General features: G+C 32.6%; 2 protein-coding genes across 2 annotated transcripts; one reads left to right on the forward strand and one right to left on the reverse strand.

Moving 5' to 3' along the window:
- The first annotated feature begins 1,087 nt into the window (after positions 1–1,087).
- Positions 1,088–2,100, forward strand: LOC113859862 (U-box domain-containing protein 4-like). Its single transcript, XM_027492530.1, has one exon. It carries the CDS (start codon positions 1,088–1,090, stop codon positions 1,772–1,774), a length of 687 nt encoding a protein of 228 aa, XP_027348331.1. The 3' UTR covers positions 1,775–2,100.
- A 3,753-nt stretch (positions 2,101–5,853) lies between these two features.
- On the reverse strand, positions 5,854–18,129 carry LOC113859863 (uncharacterized protein At4g18490). The gene is made up of 13 exons (XM_027492531.1): positions 17,898–18,129; positions 10,871–10,997; positions 10,332–10,514; positions 9,303–10,199; positions 9,050–9,139; positions 8,738–8,875; positions 8,444–8,581; positions 7,496–7,690; positions 7,234–7,414; positions 6,778–6,845; positions 6,645–6,681; positions 6,321–6,485; positions 5,854–6,093 (listed from the first exon to the last, which is right to left on the reverse strand). The coding sequence occupies exons 1-13, from the start codon at positions 18,127–18,129 to the stop codon at positions 5,854–5,856; spliced, it is 2,691 nt and encodes an 896-aa protein (XP_027348332.1).
- Between the last annotated feature and the right edge of the window lie 1,599 nt (positions 18,130–19,728).

A 19,728-nucleotide genomic window follows, 5' to 3' on the forward strand; every position in this document is an offset into this window, starting at 1 on the left:
AATATTGTAGTTATTACGTATCTATAGTTCTGTCTAATTAAAAATATAATATGATTATATTTTAAAATTTAGGGAAAGAATTAATAAAAATTTGCTCACAGGTTTATTTTATTAGCCATGATCACAAAGACGCAATAGTTTCAAATCATACTATAATTTTTGGAGTTGAGAAGTAGGTTCGAAAATTATTATTTCCTTAGGGCCTCTCAGATATCACGTGTTTTGTGGGTGTTGAGATCTCGATATTTTTAAATACATGTTATCTCGGAGGAAAGTATGTTTTGCACATTACCTATTTTTTTCTGACGTCTCATGGGGGACAAAACCCAAAAAAAAAAAAAGGCATAATTATAATTAGATGTTTGTTGGCGTTGGGAGCCTGTTATCAATTATGGAATCTACAATGGACCTCAAGCATGAAGAATTTTGTTATTTGTATTACATTTTCAAATAATACTTAATTAAAAATGGTATCATTCTTGTCATAGGTGCTACATTATAACGATCAACTTAGAAAAAGAAAAATTTTCAAACCTGTGATTTATTTAAAATAGCTTTAAGAGTTGTAATTTTTTTAAAACGTCTTATGCCCTCGTTTACTTCTAATTGCCAAAGACTAAACTCTCACTTTAGTCCCTGAGAGAATTTGATTCAAACATTTTAGTCCCTGAGACATTTAAAATATCACGTTAGTCTCCAACTTCCCTGTCATTCATTTTAATCCCTAACGTCAGACTCCGTTAAGAAACCGTGACAGAAGGCTGAGTTGTCACGTTAAATGCTACGTCAGAATCCCACCTAACAGAAACGCGTCATTTTTGGAACCTTTCGTAGCACCTCTGATGGTGAAACGATGTCATTGTGATCCAAGCCCTTTTTGCCCTAACTTAATGACATAATTTGTGTCAAAGAAAAACCCTACCCTAAATGCACATAGAACATCGCCCAAATTTTTGTTCGTCATTGTATTTAGAAGTAAAATATTTATAGATTGAAGTTCGTTGTAGTGGAAGAAGTGGCTAACAGATAAAGAATTCGGTAAAAATATTTTTTCTTAATTTATTGAGTCATTTTTTTTGTTTTGGAGATGACGAACAATCTATTTGCTACTGAAACTGAGGTTCAAAAATTAGTAGAACAATTAAAGAACAATTCTCTTGATACTAAGAGAGACACAATAATAGAACTCCACCTTCTTGCTAAGCACAGTATGGATAACAGAATAGTGATTTCAAATTTTGGTGTCATTAGCTTATTAGTTAATTTACTTCAATCAACTGATACTACAATCCAGGAAAATTATATTACAACACTCCTTAACTTATCAATCAATGATAACAACAAAACTGCAATTGCAAATGCTGGGGCCATTGAACCTTTGATTCATGTCCTTAAGATAGGGAGTTCAGAAGTCAAGGAGAACTCAGCTGCCACACTTTTCAACTTATCGGTAATTGAGGAAAATAAAATCAAGATAGGGAGGTCTGGGCTAATTAGACCATTGGTTGATTTATTTGAGAATGGAAGCCCTAGAGGGAAAAAAGATGTTGTCACTACTTTGTTTAATTTGTCAATATTTCATGAAAACAAGGATCGGATCATGCAAGCTGGTGCTATGAAGCATCTTGTAGAGTTAATGGACCTTGCTGTTAGAATGGTTGATAAGGCGGTGGCTGTTTTAGCAAATCTTGTCACAATACCAGAAGAGAAGACAACAATTGGTCACGAATGTGGTATTCCTATTCTAAGTGAGGTCATTAAGTTGGGTCCTTGAATCACAACGACATCGTTTCACTATTAGAGGTATTAGACAGCTTCCAAAAATGACGTTGTTTCTGTCAGGTGAGATTCTGACGTAGCACTTAACATGACAACTTAACCTTCTGTCACAGTTTCTTAACGGGTCTTATATTAGAGACTAAAATGAATTGTAGAGAAAAAAGTTGGGAAGTAACATGATATTTTAAATGTCTCAAAGACTAAAATGCTTAACTTAAATTCTTTCAGAGACTAAAGTGAGAGTTTAGTCAATTGTCAAATAATACTAAAAAAGAAACCATTTGTGTCTATTTCGAATTTGGTCATTGTCGTTAGGACGGAGGAGAAACGCGTGGAGATTAGGAAAGCTTGGAGGCAAGTGGGAGGTCATTGAAGTCTATTGAAATTTCGGGAGAGAAGGAGAATGCGGGTGTAGGTTAGGAAAGCTTGGAAGTGAGTAGAGAGTCGTTAAAGTTTGCTAAGATTTCGGGAAGGATAACAGAGTGCGGGTGGAGGGTTAGGTGGAAAAGGGAGGAGAGAAAGTTGGGGAGGAGTAGGGGCCGCAAGGGAGTGAAAGAGAAAGAGAAGGAAGGTGGGGGAAGAGAGAAACTTTGTGAAGTGGAAGAGGAAGAATTAGAAGAAAAAAAAATGTTTGTTTAAATTTTTTTATTTTTTTACTTAAATAAATCTATTTTCAATTAAATAAAAATGAAAGTAAACATTCAATTCTCTCATCAGAATTTGAATCTATCTTTCTTTCAAAAAATAATTTCTCTTATATAAATTTAAACAACAAAAGAGAGTAATAGAAGAAAAGAAACAAAATAATATATAATAAACAAAATAATATAATAAATTATATCATAAAAAAGGAAAATAAAAAATTATTAAAAAATATAAGTATAAAATTATTATTATTATTAGAAAAAGTCGATTTGTTATAACAAAGTTTATATATATATATATATATATATATTTTTTGATAAATTTAAAAAAATTTAAATTTAATCTAAATTTTTTATTTAACTTAAATTTAATATAACTTTAATATTCAAATAGTCAATGATTTGTGTCTGCTTTATCATTCGGATCGATAATTTAAGTAATCATTATCTCCGACTGATCGCAAATCAGATTAAAGAAAAGGAAACATGTTATTCATTAGGATAATGATTCATTACAATTACAACGTACAATACCTAACAAAGCCCTTTTAAAAGGCATCGCAAGCCACTGCCACCTTCGGGTACCAAACAAAGTCCTTTTATTGAAAATTTTGCTTGTGTTTTTATTCTAATAAAACATGACCCTATTTTAAAGAAGGATCCATTTTTATTTTCGTCACTATAAATCGTAACTTCATACAAGAAAAACTTAAACACACAGTGGATCTTCGTTTTTCTTCTTCACAACACACGCCATGGATTTATCTTCCCCGTCCTCCACAAACAGATTTTTTTTATAAATATATTAAATTATTCTCAAAAATTATGAGTACTGATTATTTCAGTTTTTCAAATTAAAAAAGTTAAGGACAACAGTGACTAATGCTTTGTAATTTCAAAGACCAAACAGCGTTTGATTTTAAAAACTAAATTGATTTGTACTCATAATTTTAGAAATTAACTTGATATATTGCTCATTGTTAGAAGTGATGATGTGCATCTGGGCCTCCCGGACTCACTCGACGGGGACGGTAGTACTGGCTTCTTGTTGCATTACTATTTCTGAACCCAATGCTGTCAGAGACCTTAACGCTTTTCCCTAATTTTTTACTGTCTGGGTTGGCTAGGCTTCTGCCTTCAGATCCTGAATAAAGGTAGTGCTTGATAGTACTAAGGAAGAGAGAACTAGGGGGGAAATGAGAAGAAAATGGATCACGACTCTTTATTGGCCGCGTCTCAGAGAAGGATAATGAAAGCAACAGGAGCAAAGTGCAGAAACAGAAACTCAGTCTAGTCATTTTCCCTTCAAGATTTTGAAGATGCTTGACAGACTTGCTATATCCAAGCAATGTGGTAAATGCAGCACACACGCACATATATATACCAGCATTAGGTGCTCGTTATCATTATTTTATGTTATAGTAATCCAAGTGGAAGTCCAAGGACATAAAAACATTTGTCTGAGTCTGACGTGCAATTTATTTTGTAGCTTTGTGAGCACTTCCAGCTAATCGTCAAAAGGTTTTTTTGTCCTTGTACGTTAAATATATATCTCTGTTTGGACAAATGTGCTATAAAGATACATTTTGGATATATCATAAGTAGAGCCAAAATTGTTGTGTTTGATCCTCGGCCACATTATTCAACTCCCCAGTGCCAATTTGTTGCCTAATGAGTGTGTTGCTATGTCGGATACGCAAAAAGAAAAACACTAGTCTTGCCGAGTATCCCCATCTCTCGCCATGTACCCTTTCACCCTTTGAAAGACTCCCACCACGAATGACAGCTTGTGTGCCAGACTTATTTTGAAGCTAGTCAACATGCATGCTTGCTTACAAGTTTAAAATTTGTTTTCCTATGATGTTTAAGTTGATTTAATTAACATACATGCTTGCTAATTTACTGGTTGGTGATTGGTTTTCCTTCTGGGCAGTAGTACCAGTTGACGGAAGGAGAAGGATTAACCCCTATGTTGAAAGAATTCATGGTTTAATTTGCTAATATTCGTTATGCCTTACAGCCTGAAACACTCGGAAGACTCCCTTCAAATGTCCTGCATATACGATGAATATCACCCGTGATGTTTACTTGCCAAAGAAATTTAAGATGTTACAAGTAGATCAAATTTAGAAGAGCTTGCTTATTAATGCCTCAAGTATATGCCTTCGTTTCTTCCTCTTCATTATGATTACCACGCTTCAGCCACAGTCCGCAACATCATCGCAGTTAATACGCCATTGCTTTAATGATGGTATTAGGCTTGCTGCCGTACGTCATTGATAACATTGGTATTGGGTGAAATCTTATGTTGACCTCTGATAAATATTGGACCCAGATTATTTAGAGGTTTCACCAAATAATGACAAAAAATAAGGGGGCTTTACACGACGTTCGTGGACTCACCACGGGATTTAACACAAATTTGTTCTAGGACTACATTAGTTTCTTTTATCAACACTATACAACAACAATAATAACATCAACCAAACTTTAGTGAAGTTGACTACATTGATCAAATAATATCATTAAGTGCAGTTAGAAGTCAAATTCTCTGAATATAAGGCCGGCTACTATTACTATAGTTAAAAAAAAAATTCTCTTTAGGGCACATTGGTGTTAAAAATTTTCTCAATAACCTAGTTTCCTTTGTAGATGCTGTTTCTAGCACCTTTTCCAATTATTTAGGGAAATTTCATGCTAACCCCTTTAATACATAATGCACCTATGTTATTCAGAAATTTCTCCAAACCGACAGAGTATTTAAAAGAAACTGTTACTAACATTCTTCAGTTTCAATTGTTGACTGGCTAATAACTAGACCCTGAACATGCGCTAGATATATGCCGGAGCCTCCCTCTATTTCTCGAGACTCGATAGTTTATAAGCTATTTCACGTTCAATTGGACTGGCCATGTCTAAGGATGAGAATCATAGATGATTCTCGATTATCAGTGATAACTTACTAACAGTATAACCTCAGCATTGATTCTCAGGACCAAAAGTCGTAGTCCAGAATCTTCAAATACATGCAGAAGGTTTTGGCTGAAAAGCTAGTTTCTTTCTCTGTCTTTCCATTTTTCTGGTACGCAGTTAAAAAGTTAAGTCAATCAACCGTCATAGATGACAATTAAAGGTTGAAACGGACTTGAGACATGCATCAATATATACTTCATAGTTCATGCAAACTTAAAACCTTAATAGACCAATGAAACGACAAATTTAACAATTTCTCATCTTAAGCAAACGGCAAAGGTTAGTCAAGTCCTGAGTGCAGACAACACTGAAGGAATACACGTATTTGGTCTTTAAATTCAAATGATTACTAATACCCTGAAAAATCTTAGTGTTCAAAATAGGGTACATTGCAAATATCTTTATGCATACATACCTTCAAATGCAACAATTTGCAGCTGATCAAGTTTGAATCCCCTTAGACATCAACTGCAAAGCAAATTTCTGAACCTTCCGAATGTTCACAAATGTCAAGGAAATAACCAGCATTAATATCTACCATTAAATGAATAGGAGGAAATGACATAAAAGAAGAGTGGGAGGATATTTCTTCTTCATAAATGGGATGATTAAGCATTAGTAAGTTATTGTCGTTCACAATGGCTTGGACTAATAATTCTTTTGCTTCCTCGTGCTTCTTTTTCAGCATGTTACAAATCTGCAAGAAATTGCATTTAAAAAGAAATCCGCTGTTATGCAGTAATAGCTATTTTCTGTTATTGTTTGTTAACTGTTATAACTACTTAGTTATTTATTAGTTTTTTCAATATCAGTTCTATTGCTTAAATATATTTATTTATGATTTTGTAACCTCGTAAATTGAATGATTTTAATATAACGCTTGTAAACAAATCCATAGAAGAAAAATATGTTTAGATCACTCACGTCTTCAAGTTCCTTCATATATGCTTCAGCCTTTTCGACATTGCTGTTATCTTCCATTAGTGCCGCAGAATCAGGCATTTCCATTTCTGTCACTTTAATCTCCGATGGACTTTTAAGTCCAGAGGTTGAATGACTGTAGAGTAAGTTGTTGGGGATACTCTCTACCTGTCTTTCATGGAATAAATTAAGGTAATATATAAAAATAAATAAATAAAGTACTGACAATTATCACACTTAAAATATCCCCCGTCTCCTTGCATTTATCAGTAGGCATCAAAATATATGACAAGACAGCAGATAAAATAAACCCCAAACTTTATGTACCTCTCCAACAACTTCTTCTGAAGATTCTTTAGAATTTCTGCAGCTGTTAAGAACTGTGATACTTATCCAGAAGAACCAATAAAAAAAGTATAGAATCTATTGAAAGTAAAACAATCAATTCGTACTGCAGGACCTGCTTTTACTAGGAGATTGACAGAGGCGCTTTAAGGACCTCAAGGATGTACAGTCTGCTTCAGAAACCTGTGGAATTAAGTCTTATAGATGTTTCAAGAATCTCTTAAGATGGTTCTTTTCAAAACAAATGTAGTATATCTTTACATTAGAGTAATATAGTTTAAGTTCTTTCTATGCTCTTCTTTACCTTATCTTTTTTTCTTTGAAGAAACATAAAAAATTCATTCCAGTTTAGTAAAAGGGTGTTGACCAAGGGTCCAAGGGGAAGAACTATGTACCAAAAGTACATAGCAGGGGATATTAAATGAAGACATTTGCAGATATGACATTAAAAAAAGAAAAGAAAAGAAATGTGATCAGGCATAGGTTGTGCTGGTGGGTGTCAAATCATTTGAGTGATACTCTTTTCCATCAATTCATTCAAAAGGAAATAAGTCTTTTAATGATGTCAAACCTCAATAGTTTTCCTCTTCAAGAATGGGGTTGAAGACTTCTGATTGTCACCACTGTCAGTCAGATGGTGATTCGTAGGTGCTGTAATACCCTGTATCTCCATCCTCTGTCCCAAGCTTAATAAGGAGTTTTTTTCATTTTTATGTAAAGAAGTTGCTTGAACCCTGTTAGCTCCAATGTTCCTGAGATAACCAAAACTTCATTTAAAACGTCCCAGCATGTAATTAAAGAGAGAAACAGAAGTAATGCACTCGGCACCAAACCTTAAAGTCTTTAAGCTTGAAAGAGTAGGAGTGATCTTGCAAGATTTAAAAGAAGAGAGTTTATTTCCTTCTATGGATGCAATTCTTGATTTCTCAGAGGACTCCTTGCCTGAAGCTTCAGGTTGAGAATTCACCGATATCTGGTTAGTAGTTCTACCTGTCTTTTCTGTTAAGCAGGAAGGATTAACTTGAGAACTGAAAAATTCCACAAAGAATGGCAAATTATGGTCCATTGGTATGATAATCCCAAAAATGACTTCTTCAAATCTTAAAATCTAGCTAAAACAATCTTACTACACCCAAGCATTAATTTCCAGAAATCAAGATAACTAAAATGAAGTAAATATTAGAGTCTAATACATTGAATTAAATGGTTGGCAATATTATTTTGAAAACAAAATATACATTAAGTGATCTTCAAAAAGTCTATCACCAAACAATCCAAGCATTGAATGATATAAATTAAGTTTGATGAACAATTAAGCCCTATTAAATTTTGATGACCATACAATCACAGTGAAGATAGTAGAAGTGATATATCATGAAACCTCTCATCAAAGAAATACCTTTAGATTTATTCATTTATTTATTTTTATCATAGTGGTGAAAGACCATGACACAAATGCGTGTAATGATGCATTATATTCATATAGTTCGATCAACTAACTCTTCAATATTTATTTATCCCATTCTTCAATTCATTTCTTTTACCCAATCCAGGACATCTAGTATAGTTAAATTGTCATAATTATTCAAGTGGAAATTTTTGGCTATATTTAAATAAAAACATTTGCCAATATGACCAATTTAATTCAGAGTGCTGCACGTTAGCAAAGCCAAACATACAAAGTCTTAATTACAAAATATTATCTGGATTCAGGTGCATTATTTCTAGTTCTACCACCAACTTCAGTAAACAAAGTCAACACTCAAAAGCCTCTTCCTTACCTCAACATAGTCAAATCTTTGGTTGACATGCTATTTTCTAGAAATGTCGCCTTGCTTTTATTTACTTCTTCGCGAAATGATTGCATATTTCCAGCCAACTTGCCTGTACTTGGCATAACATCAGAAGCAATTTCTTCCCTGATCATTATTAGAAATAACAGTCACATTCATTACAAGGAAGTGACAAGCTAACCCCCGCAAAAATATCGTTTATGCATTTGAGAAAAGAGTGATTATAAAGTAAGAAACTTCTAGTATAACTGAACTACTGAAGTCCAGGAACGTAAATATTACCTGGTATTGCTACGAGTTTTAGGATCATCTTTGCTATCAAGCAATGTTGCTGCATCCCTAATTAGTTTGCTGGAACATTCAATGGAATTGCTTACTAATTTGCTTCCAAGCATTGTGTCATTTGATCTGAAGTTCTCCCTGTTGAGGGCATAAATTAAACATTCTACCATTAAAAGTTCAATAACTTTAATTGTTGTGAAAATCATATCACACCGTGCTTGGGTGATGGATCCCAGGTGCATGTCTGCATTTTTTTTGCTTCCAAAGGAAATTCCTTTTGTCCCAACTGTTGACGAAGGTAGTTTTAAAGACCTTTTGTCCTCTGGCATGCTGAACATATTTGACTGCATATCTTGAAGTTTTTTATCTTTCATTGGCATCATTTTATCAACTAAATGTTTACTGCATCAAATGAATGAACATTGTGAAAGCAGTATATATCTATAAAGAATAACTTCATGTCCTTGCTACCTTACAGTATAGCATTTTCAGCTACTCATCTAATAATAGAAACGAACTACTACTCAGAAAGACATGAAAATGAAAAATATCATAATAATTTGACCTGCTTGATGGAGCCAAATGACACTCAGAAGTTGTTTTTCGGTTTTCTCCGGTGTCATTGTCACATGATACGTTCTTCAAGGCATCGGCTTTATTTATATTTTCACACCCCGTATATCTTTTTTCTGGATGAGGGTCATTAGTAACTCTTTCTTGGGTACTGCTACCTAGATTAATTGCTTCTTCAACACTGCTATCAGACTTACTGATGTGAGGAGGGGATGTATGTTCTAATGGTAAGTCTACCCCATCAGAATCTACATATGTTGACTTATCATTAACCTCATGTTTATCACCTGAAACATTAATTAATGTTCTACCAGATGAAAACATTTTTGTATGCTCATATACCGCTTGATTGTTAACCTCTTCTGTATCTCCTGACACGTTGATGACGCTTGTTCCAGATGAAAAAACTTTTGTCCGCTGGTTTAAGATAGTGTCCTGCTCTGAATCACTCTTACCTACTGACTGGGAAGGTGCCATACTGATAACCTGCTCCGATTTTAATTCTGATGACTTTGTCTTCTCAGGTATATCTCTTTCTTGATCAACTTCTTCTGCACTTTTACATCTACTTGTATCAAAAGTTTGATTCTCAATTAGCAGGTCGAGATTCCCTGCGGATAAAATTTTGGAAACAGAACCATCCTCTTTGGAAACTATATTCCCTAGGCTACCATCTAAAGTCTCAACCTTCATAGTTTCCAGCATCTCTGACGCAGGGGGTTTCAATGCCAAACTACCATTAGTTGTATGGACACCATCATCATTGGTTTTTGGCATTTTAGCAGCTTCATTATCACTTCCATCTGTAGTAACTCCTTTTTTTCTTGGGTTACTGCTGGAACTAGTATCTACTTTTATTAAGCTTGAATCAAGATTAAAGCTATCCAACCTATGCCAATAAAAGACAAATGTGTAAAAATAGATTTATACCTTAAAATCACTCACATTGATGCTGCAGAAACCAAAAATAAGGTATCTGCACATTAAATGTTTATTTCCTTGAATATTTTCACCCGCTTACTCATTAAAATCAAAGCTGAAATTAAACCCATCTTGTTTCCCTGCTTTTGCACCAGAAGCTTCTGCCTTTTTATCCTTAGACTGCGAAGTCTTTTTTGGTAAGCATGTGAAATCAAGATCTGACATGTCCAACTTAAACGATGATATCTTGTCAAACTCACCATCCAGATTAAAATTTATGTCCCTGGCAAAGATTATTGTAAAACAACTAATTAGTAACTTAAAACTCAGCTGTATTACAGAAGCATATAGGTATATCCAGGTAATTTCTTCCTTAAATGAAATGCTATTTTATATAAAACATCGTAATCACTCGAGATATGCTCAGAGATCAAAATAATTAATACTTAATTCAATTCATTATATCACACTTCTCTTGTATAAGTGCAAGATACTAAACATCAAACCTGTGACCTGTCAAATTAAGAAGATTTTAAAATCGAGAAGGATTCTGAATGAAAGCAATAACAGTGCCTGTGCTCTTCATCTTTCACTTTGCATAACCTAAACTCTTAACTTTGGAGAACTAGGAAGACTTACAGTTTTTCAAAGTCAAATGTCTTTTTCTTGCTTTTAGAAACAGTGTCAAAGCTAAAATCCATTGCATCATCATCTGCCATTGACATGGATTTCCAGGAGCTAAGCAACCCCTTTCCAATTTCATCATCTGTTTGGATTGAAAAATGTACAGAAGATGGTAATACTTACATAATATCATTAATTTTGTTTTTAAACAACCTCAAGAAAAGAAAAAAAAAAATATTTGGTTCTCACCATCTATACTTGGGATTAAGGAATGCATGACTTTGAAAAACAAATAATAACCGTTAATTGTAGTGCGAAGAACTTACATCTTTGAGAAATTATGACTGCTGAATTTTCTTTTACTTGTGGTCTTATAATATTGTGTTTACTTCATTTTCTATGAAAATTGAAGATAGATTATCTATGATAAGATTTGTTGTTACAGTATTTCATTTGTAGAAACCAAAGTCCTGATTTCAATCCAAAAAGACATAAAATTCAGAGCAGATTTAGGAATCCACCCAAAAAGCTACACATGAACTGCAAAAATTTGCTATGCTTCCCTGAATTTTATGAACCATCAACATGCACTAATTCCAAAATAGTGCTGAAAAGTAAATACAATAACTAAATGCACTACTATCAAATGCAATCAATTCCAAGATTATCCATTCCTTCTTCTCATACTTCTACTTGTTTTGATAAAAAGAACTAGAAGGAATCTACTTGTACTACTCCCTACATCATAGAAGTAAAAATCAATGTAGAGCATAACCTAAAGATGAATTTTTCTCCTTCGAATCTGTAGTTGAGGATTCCTTGCCTTGTTCTGTCATTCCCAGAGGTTGGTAAACTTTCTGATTCTCACCTCACCTAGGACAAAACTGCCATGTTTAAATTAAAGTAGGGAATAAAAATCTCTTACTATAATTCCAACTACTAACAAAAACAATACCGCTATCATCTACGATAGATGTTTTAAGAAGGAAAAAACCAAAAATAAATAAATAAATAAAAATGTCAGATCAGTAAGACAATTCCCTTGGCCTGTGGCCACTCTGGTAAGTGGTAACCAAATATGATAATAAGAACAGAAAGAATGGTATCAACTATCAAGCATTTGTGGAAATAAGCGATGAAAATACAAATTATTAATAATTCACGAGAATAAAAAAAATACGGAAAATTACAATATCCGATGTACTACGAACATGTTTCTTGTTTAGAATGAGTTAAACAAAAGGAATTTTTATGAAGCCACATGAACCATCTTTGAACATTTCAGACCACTCTTTTGGTTCATCCTCCAAAGTCAGAACTCTGTTCGCCAATAGATCATAATTTGTAATTCTAGCAATAAGATATACCAAGTACAATTTGATAAATCTATGATTGTTCCAGTAACCGGCATTAGTAGAAAATAAACAGAGGTATATAAATGTACGATTGATACAATATAGTACTAGTTCGTTAAAAATAAAGAGAATCTGGTCACAAATCAAGTACACACGAATCTACGACAGTTCCAATAACCGGCATTAGTTGAACTTCGTAAATAGAAAATTTGACATAAGCTTATGGCAATTGTAATTCAGACACACGAAATTTAGTGATTGGCGAAGAGATATCTTCAAAAGAGGAAAGAAATCCGTGACTTACAGATCCGAGAAACCAAGTGGACTCGGCGGAAACAGAAACCGTAAGATGAAAAACTAGAGAGATGGTAGGGATTTACGATTTCCGCTACCGAATGAAACGATGTTCGACAACGAGAGGTTTTGTTTGGTTGTGGTGAGAAGAGAGAGTAAATTGGCCGTTTGGCTCCAAAGAAAATGAAGGTGGAAGCTCGAGAGCGTCAGAGTGAAGAGGAAGTGATGAAAGTAGGAAAAACTAGACACTGTGTTTGAATTATCTTTAAATACTATAACGGCTTCTAACTCCGAACTTGAGAAAGGCGGGAAACAATAATTTAACAGAGAAAAGATCGCACGCGCTTAGCGACGGACTTAGATGGTTATGACGTAACTCTTGTTTCGGACCTCAAAGCTTAATATCGGGGTATTTTAGTTATTAAAAATTTTAAAATAATAACATATTACGTTAAATGAAATGTTGTCACAAATGAAAATAGTACAAGGATAATTCAATAAATAAACGTAAAAAAGAATAATTTTATTAGAGTGAAAAAGAATAATTCTATTATGAAGAATAGACTAGTGTCAAGTTATCCTATAATTTTATTACGGTGATAAATTATGTGTGAGAAATTACGTGTGAGGTAATAATTAGTTATAAAGTATGAAAGAGGAGGAGGGAACAATATGGGAATTGTTACATTTTGTTTCTTCTATTTAGTGTATCTGCTGTGGCTATTGTTGCATAATAACATTCTTCTTCATTGTAATAAACACATCGATACAATAATGTTTACCGATATTTATTCATACCATCCATTGTTCATTCTTTTATTATTTCAATTTTTATTTGATGTTTCCTAGTTACATTAGTGCTTTCATCTCGACTCATTTCCATTTATGGCTAAAAACACTCGACTGAAGGAGCTTTCCACAAATGTCACACAATTGTCCTTAGATGTCAAGTGAATTTTAGAGTCGATGGAATCTCAACACGCAAAATATTCTACTTGTTTTGAGAGCCTTGAGGTTGAAGTTACGTTATTGCATGTAACTAATACATCATCGAAAGCGTTAGAATCTCGATATGCACAACCCATTGTGCAACCGTTTCAATAGTGCCAAAATGGATCTTTAGGGCAGAACAATTTTTCATATTTTACAATACTCTAGAGGAGTAATGTCTTACTATTGTTGAGGTTCATATGGAAGCAAGTGTGATTCTTCGGCTCCAAATGATAGCTAAGAACAATTCATTTCAATCATGGATTGGTTTTACCTCATTCGTGGAACTAGAATTTGGCCCATCTCCTTATAAGTGCCATCATTCTACCCTTTTTAAACTAATGCAAACGGGATCGGTTCAATATTATTGCCGAGAATTTACAAGTTTAGCCGATCATGTTTAAGGAGAATAAAATTTACATAGATCTTTTATATGAATTTAGAATACCAATTGTGAAGTAATTATAAAGTCACTTACTTGTTGTAGACATTGTAAATTGTACAATAGACAACTTATGTGAAGTACAAATCCTTTGTGAGTGAAAAACCAATATCTTCCTTTACCTAATCAGGCTTTCCTAATCCTTGATTCTACATGGGACAAACCTAAAGAGCAATGGAATGTATTTCCGTGACAGTAAAGGGAACTTAACCATAATATTTATTAACTTTAGGCACTTCTCTTCATGAGCTTAGAGGTTAATCTCACATTATATGAGTGTCTAAAACTCATAAATAATTTATCATAGTATTAGTAGGCTTAAACATCCTCAAATGGATCACAATATTAGCCAATTTTTGACAAAATAAAAAATTACAACTGATTGTAATCGATAATAAATTTATAAAAATAATTATAACATTCTTTCACTTAGGCAAAATCAATTTTGTATTATATAACTTTTGGAAATTTATAAAAAACTAACTCTCGAGCTAATAATATGTTGTGGCCACAAACATATGATCCCAAGATACAACACTTAATTAAGATTTCATCCAACAAAATAATGCAATATCGAATTATGGCAGCAATTGCATCCCTTATTGACGCAACTCCTTCCATGGTTATAAATATCACTGACTTTATTGACTAGTTATCAATGTGGAGTGTAATGAAAAAATGATCTGTTAATATGATCAAATAGTTATACTATCATTTTTCACATTAGTCCTTAATTTCTCTCAAATGCTTAAAAGTCAAATAAATTACATAATTCATTACGAACCATTATGTCTTAGCTCCAACTAGCATCTACCACTATCATAGTGATTCCAACAATGTCGAGCTCAATAATTCACATTTGAAAAAATATCTCATCATTCATTCATCAAATCAAATGCAAAATGTCATCAATACACCATTTACTAATATCCAAAAATAAGAATCCAATAAACGTAAAATAATATAAAACCAAAAAGAAACTCTTACTAACCAAATACATCAAAAGATTCCATAATATCCATTTTGTCAACATACCTTTTGAAAATAATGGGCCTAAGTCCCTTAGTCAAGGGGTCAACTAACATGGAATACATGTCAATGTGTTCTATCACTATTGAACCATTTTTTACAAGGTCTCTAACAATCAAATACTTTAGCTCCAAGTACTTAGATCTACTTAGAAATCTTGTTATTCTTTGTATAGAACATTGCAACGTTGTTGTCACAGAAAACCCTCAGTGGCCTAACAATAAGTTCATAATTCAAAGTTCTTTCACTAGATTTCTTAACCAAATAGCATGAGTAGCAACATTATAGCAAGCAATCAACTTTGCTCGCGTAGTAGAAGAAGCAACAAGAGTTTGTTTCTTACTCTTCTAATGTATTGCACCTCCAACTATCATAAAGACGTATCCTGAAGTCGATTTCTATCATCGAGGCACCTACCAAGATCTGAATTTGTGTATCCTATAATCTCAAGGTTGTCAACACTTCTATACATAAGCATATGTTCTTTGGTCTTATGTAAGTACCTCATTACTTTCTTTGCAGCTGTCTAGTGATCATTTTCAGGATTTGACTGATATCTACCTAAAACACTGACTATAAAAGCGATGTCAAACCTTGTGCATACATGAGGCTTCTCAATGCACTTGCAAAAGGTATGTCATTCATTCCTACTCGCTCAATCTCATTCTTAGGACATTGATCCTTATTGAACATGTTACCTTTAACAACTGAAACATATTCAAGTTTAAAATTTTGCATATTGAATCTCCTTAAAACTTTATTAATGTGAGCCTTTTGAGATAATCCAAGCATATATTATGATCTATCTCTATGAATTTTAATTCCTAACCTAAAGAAAGCTTCACCCATATCCTTCATGTCAAAGGATTTAGTCAACATTTGTTTTGTCCTATGTAGCATGCCAAAATCATTACAAGCCAATAATATATCATCCACATAAAGCACTAGGAAGATAAATTTGCTCCTACTGACCTTAAGGTATATGCATTGATCAAATTTATTCTCCTTAAAATCTATAGAAGTTATCACTTCATCAAATTTTAAGTACTACTATCTAGAAGTTTGTTTTAAAACCATAGGTTGACCTTTTGAGTCTACAAACCGAGTTCTTACTATCATCAATGTGGAATCTCTCAAGTTGTTGCATGTATACTGTCTAATTCAATTCACTATTTAGAAAATTAGTCTTCACATTCATTTGATGCAACTCTAAATCAAAGTGAACAATCAATGACATGACAATCCTGAAGGAGTCTTTGCTTGACACGAGGACAAAAGTTTCTTTAAAGTCAATTCTCTTCTTTTGTGTGTCACAAGTCTTGCTTTAAATCTCTCAATCTTACCATTTGAGCCCTTCTTCATTTTGAAGACCTATGTCTTACAATTCTTAAGCAACTAAACATTATTTACCAACATGAACAACATTTCTTTATTCATCACATGCTTTCATATTTCAGATTATGGACAAGATACAACTTTTTTATAGTTCTTTAGATCAACAACATCTCTAATATTGTATGTATTCTCACTAAGATAGACTACAAAATCATCACCAATAGTATATCATCTCTCTCTAGTTGATCTTCTCAAAGCAATCTGTATAATTCGTTGAATAGGCTATGAAATATTGATAAGTCTGTATTTTGACATGTTTTTATAACCTATATATATATTAATGAATGCCCATTATTTTACTTGAATTTTGCACTAATTTCTATTATTATTATTATGCATATTAATATGAGAAGGCCAAAGTTATGTTTTTGGTGCATTTTGATCCCAAATTGATAAAAAAAAAATAGAGTTTTGCAGCAGCCAACATGCTTAAATCCTAACAGTCAGTACGGGAATGATTTGACCACATGCACAATCGTGTTTATTGCACAGCTATGCTTACTCGCGGGAAGTCCAAATCTTAAGCAAATTTAGGATTTTCAAACCTATAAAAGAGACATTAGGGCAACGACTGAGCACCCTGTTTCTCATCTTGTTTTCATCCCATCCATTCTTTCATATGACATATCTTTTACATAACTCTACTCTTAATCTTTGACACATTCTTAATAGAACTTGGAGCATTAAGCGATCGTACTTGAAGACCGAGAACTCATTTCATCCCTAATCTTTAGGAATAATCTAGTTTGCTATTTCATTTTGATTATGTCTTTATTTATAATTGTTTTAGTTCTTTTCTATAGCATGAGTAACTAAGTCCATAGCTAGGATTATGAGAACTCTTATTAATGAATTTATGTGATTTTGATGTTTAAATCTAAGTTTGATTTCTGTCCATGATTAGTATTTGTCCTATTGTGCATAATTGTATGTTGTAAATGGATCATTTTTAACATAATCCTAATTAATTACATCGTAGGCAACCGTACCACAAGTAGTTAATGGATCTCTAGGATAAAACGTGACAAAAGATTTGTTGAATGAAACTAATTTTTTTCTTTCAATCATTATTAAATCAACAAGTTGATAGATGCTTTATACTTTCTTTAATTGATATATTGTATGACCATTATAGATGTTAATTTAGATTAAAAAAATATGAATATTACATGATCATTAAGTATTGATAGTATTTGTATGAATAGTTGGTAATCACAAAAAAAATTGAATTTAGAATTAAACAGAAGAATAATATAAATGATTGAATAAGTAAACTCATATGCCTTAAGTTTCTTTTCTATAAGTTCAGTTAAGAAATGTGTTATGTTACTTGCTTTAAATTTCATTGATAATTGATTTATTTTTAAAAATGCTTAATATAAATTTTGTTATTCAAACAATTAAATCAATAAATTCTTAGTAATTAGAAATAATCCTTGTGGAACGATAATTTATAAATTTATTTTAGAACCCTTTATTACTTTTCAATAGGTACACTTGCTTACGAACAAATATCTACTCCAATAGGAGGTTATACATATTATCGGAGGATTATACATATTATCAACATGAGGGGTAGCTACATTTTGAATCAAATTTTCATTCTCAATTAGAACATTTTGAACCTTAGCCTCATTTGGAACAACTGTCAGAATGTTAATAGTAAGAGTAGGCAGTGGCAACGCAATAGTCTTTGGCGATAAAACATCAGTCTCTTTGAATATTATAACATGATATACTACATTAAGCTCCAGAAAATTGGCATTCATGGACTCAATTATTTTGCTCTTCTTACCAGAACAAAAAAAAACTTGTATCCTTTAGCACGATTCAGATATCCATATCAGAAAAATCATTGGTGAATGTAATAAAATACCTTTTATCATAAATCGTAGGAATTAGAGGCCTACTAATGTTGATGTGAATGATCTCTAAAATGTTTGTACTCCTAATTGCACATTTCTTTTTCATCTTACTAAACTTTTCCCCAATATAACTTACACAAGTTTCCAAATCATCAAAATTCAATGAAGGTAAAATATTTGTCTTTGTTAATCGTTCAACCATTTCCTTTGAAAAATGACCTAGATGTTTGTGCCACAACATTAAGGATTTTCCCTCAACCTTAGATCTTTTAGCAATAGAATTCTCAACAATTAAAGATGAAGAAATATTATCAAAAGATAAAACAAAATTTATATAAACCATCAATCGAAAATCTACAACTAATTTTGGGAGTTTAACATAAAATTTATTTTCCTATCTCCAAAAGTGATTAAAACCAAGTTTATCCAAATAAGAAATATAAGTCAAATTTCTCCTAAAAGAGGATACATAAAAGGTATTATTCAAAATTAATTTAAATCCATAACTTACAACTAAACTAACATCTCTCACTTTCTTTACTAGAACTTTAAGATCATTTCATACCTTGAGCTTACTTTCTCTCAGGTTGGGCTCCCTCAGAGTTTTGAATGCTTGTAAAGAAACAACAATATGAGTTATGGTGAATCACTATCAATTCACCAAGAGTCTATAGAGATGTCAACTATATTAGATTCATAATAGATAAGAGTTAAGCAATTACCTCCACAAGCCTTAGAAATTTTTACAATCAAATTTCTTATGTCCTTTTCGTTTATACTAGAAGCACCAAATCTTCTTCTTAAAGATTTATGGCTTACGTCCTCCTACATTGTAGTATAAACTTTTACCTAATTTTTCTAAACTTCGATATTTATAAGAAGCATTAAATGAGCTATTTGTGTTTGTGCATTTTTCTTTACCATAAGTGGATTTGTCATGGATAGATAAAAGATAAGTCACTCTTTTCTTTCTTAAGTTTCTCTTCCTCAGCAACACACTTGATGATAAGGTAATTCAAACCCTATTTTGCACCAATGGTATTATGGGAAGTTTTGATTTGAATAAATTTAAGTATATAAGCAATTTAAGGCATGTTCGACAATAAAATTTTTCATTAAGGTCAATTTGGTGAGGTTTTAGCTTAGTTTGAATGTGAAATATCTTAATGAACTCTCTTACTCCCCAACATTGTCATATCTCATGTCTATTAATTGTTTCATTAAACATCTAGACTTAGCGTTATCAGATATTTGGTACCTCTCTCCTAGAGTGATGAACTCTTTAATTGTCCCTTTCTTTGGAACACCACTCAAAATATGTTCAGAAATAGTACTTTTAATAGCGATAAGACTTAACGTGCCAAACATCTCCCACTAAACCAAATACTATTTTTGTTCAATTGTGCCTTCTGCATTAACTGTTGGTTTATTCTCACATAAGGCTAAATCAAGATCAGCAATTCTTAAAAATAAGTTCAAATCTTGTTTCCATTTACTATAGTT

Source organism: Abrus precatorius, unplaced genomic scaffold (genome assembly GCF_003935025.1).
Source record: "Abrus precatorius isolate BTA unplaced genomic scaffold, Abrus_2018 Scaffold2, whole genome shotgun sequence".
Classification (NCBI taxonomy): domain Eukaryota; kingdom Viridiplantae; phylum Streptophyta; class Magnoliopsida; order Fabales; family Fabaceae; genus Abrus; species Abrus precatorius.

What these genes read in the sequence shown, in the direction of transcription:
- LOC113859862 (XM_027492530.1), top strand. Translation starts at nt 1,088, where the DNA reads ATGACGAACAATCTATTTGCTACTGAAACTGAGGTTCAAAAATTAGTA.
- LOC113859863 (XM_027492531.1), bottom strand. Translation starts at nt 18,129, where the DNA reads ATGAATGCCAATTTTCTGGAGCTTAATGTAGTATATCATGTTATAATA. An exon ending in CAATCTCCTAGTAAAAGCAG is followed by an intron (nt 6,682 to 6,777) that starts GTCCTGCAGTAC and finishes TAACAGCTGCAG; the next exon opens with AAATTCTAAAGAATCTTCAG. An exon ending in CAGAAGAAGTTGTTGGAGAG is followed by an intron (nt 6,486 to 6,644) that starts GTACATAAAGTT and finishes CATGAAAGACAG; the next exon opens with GTAGAGAGTATCCCCAACAA.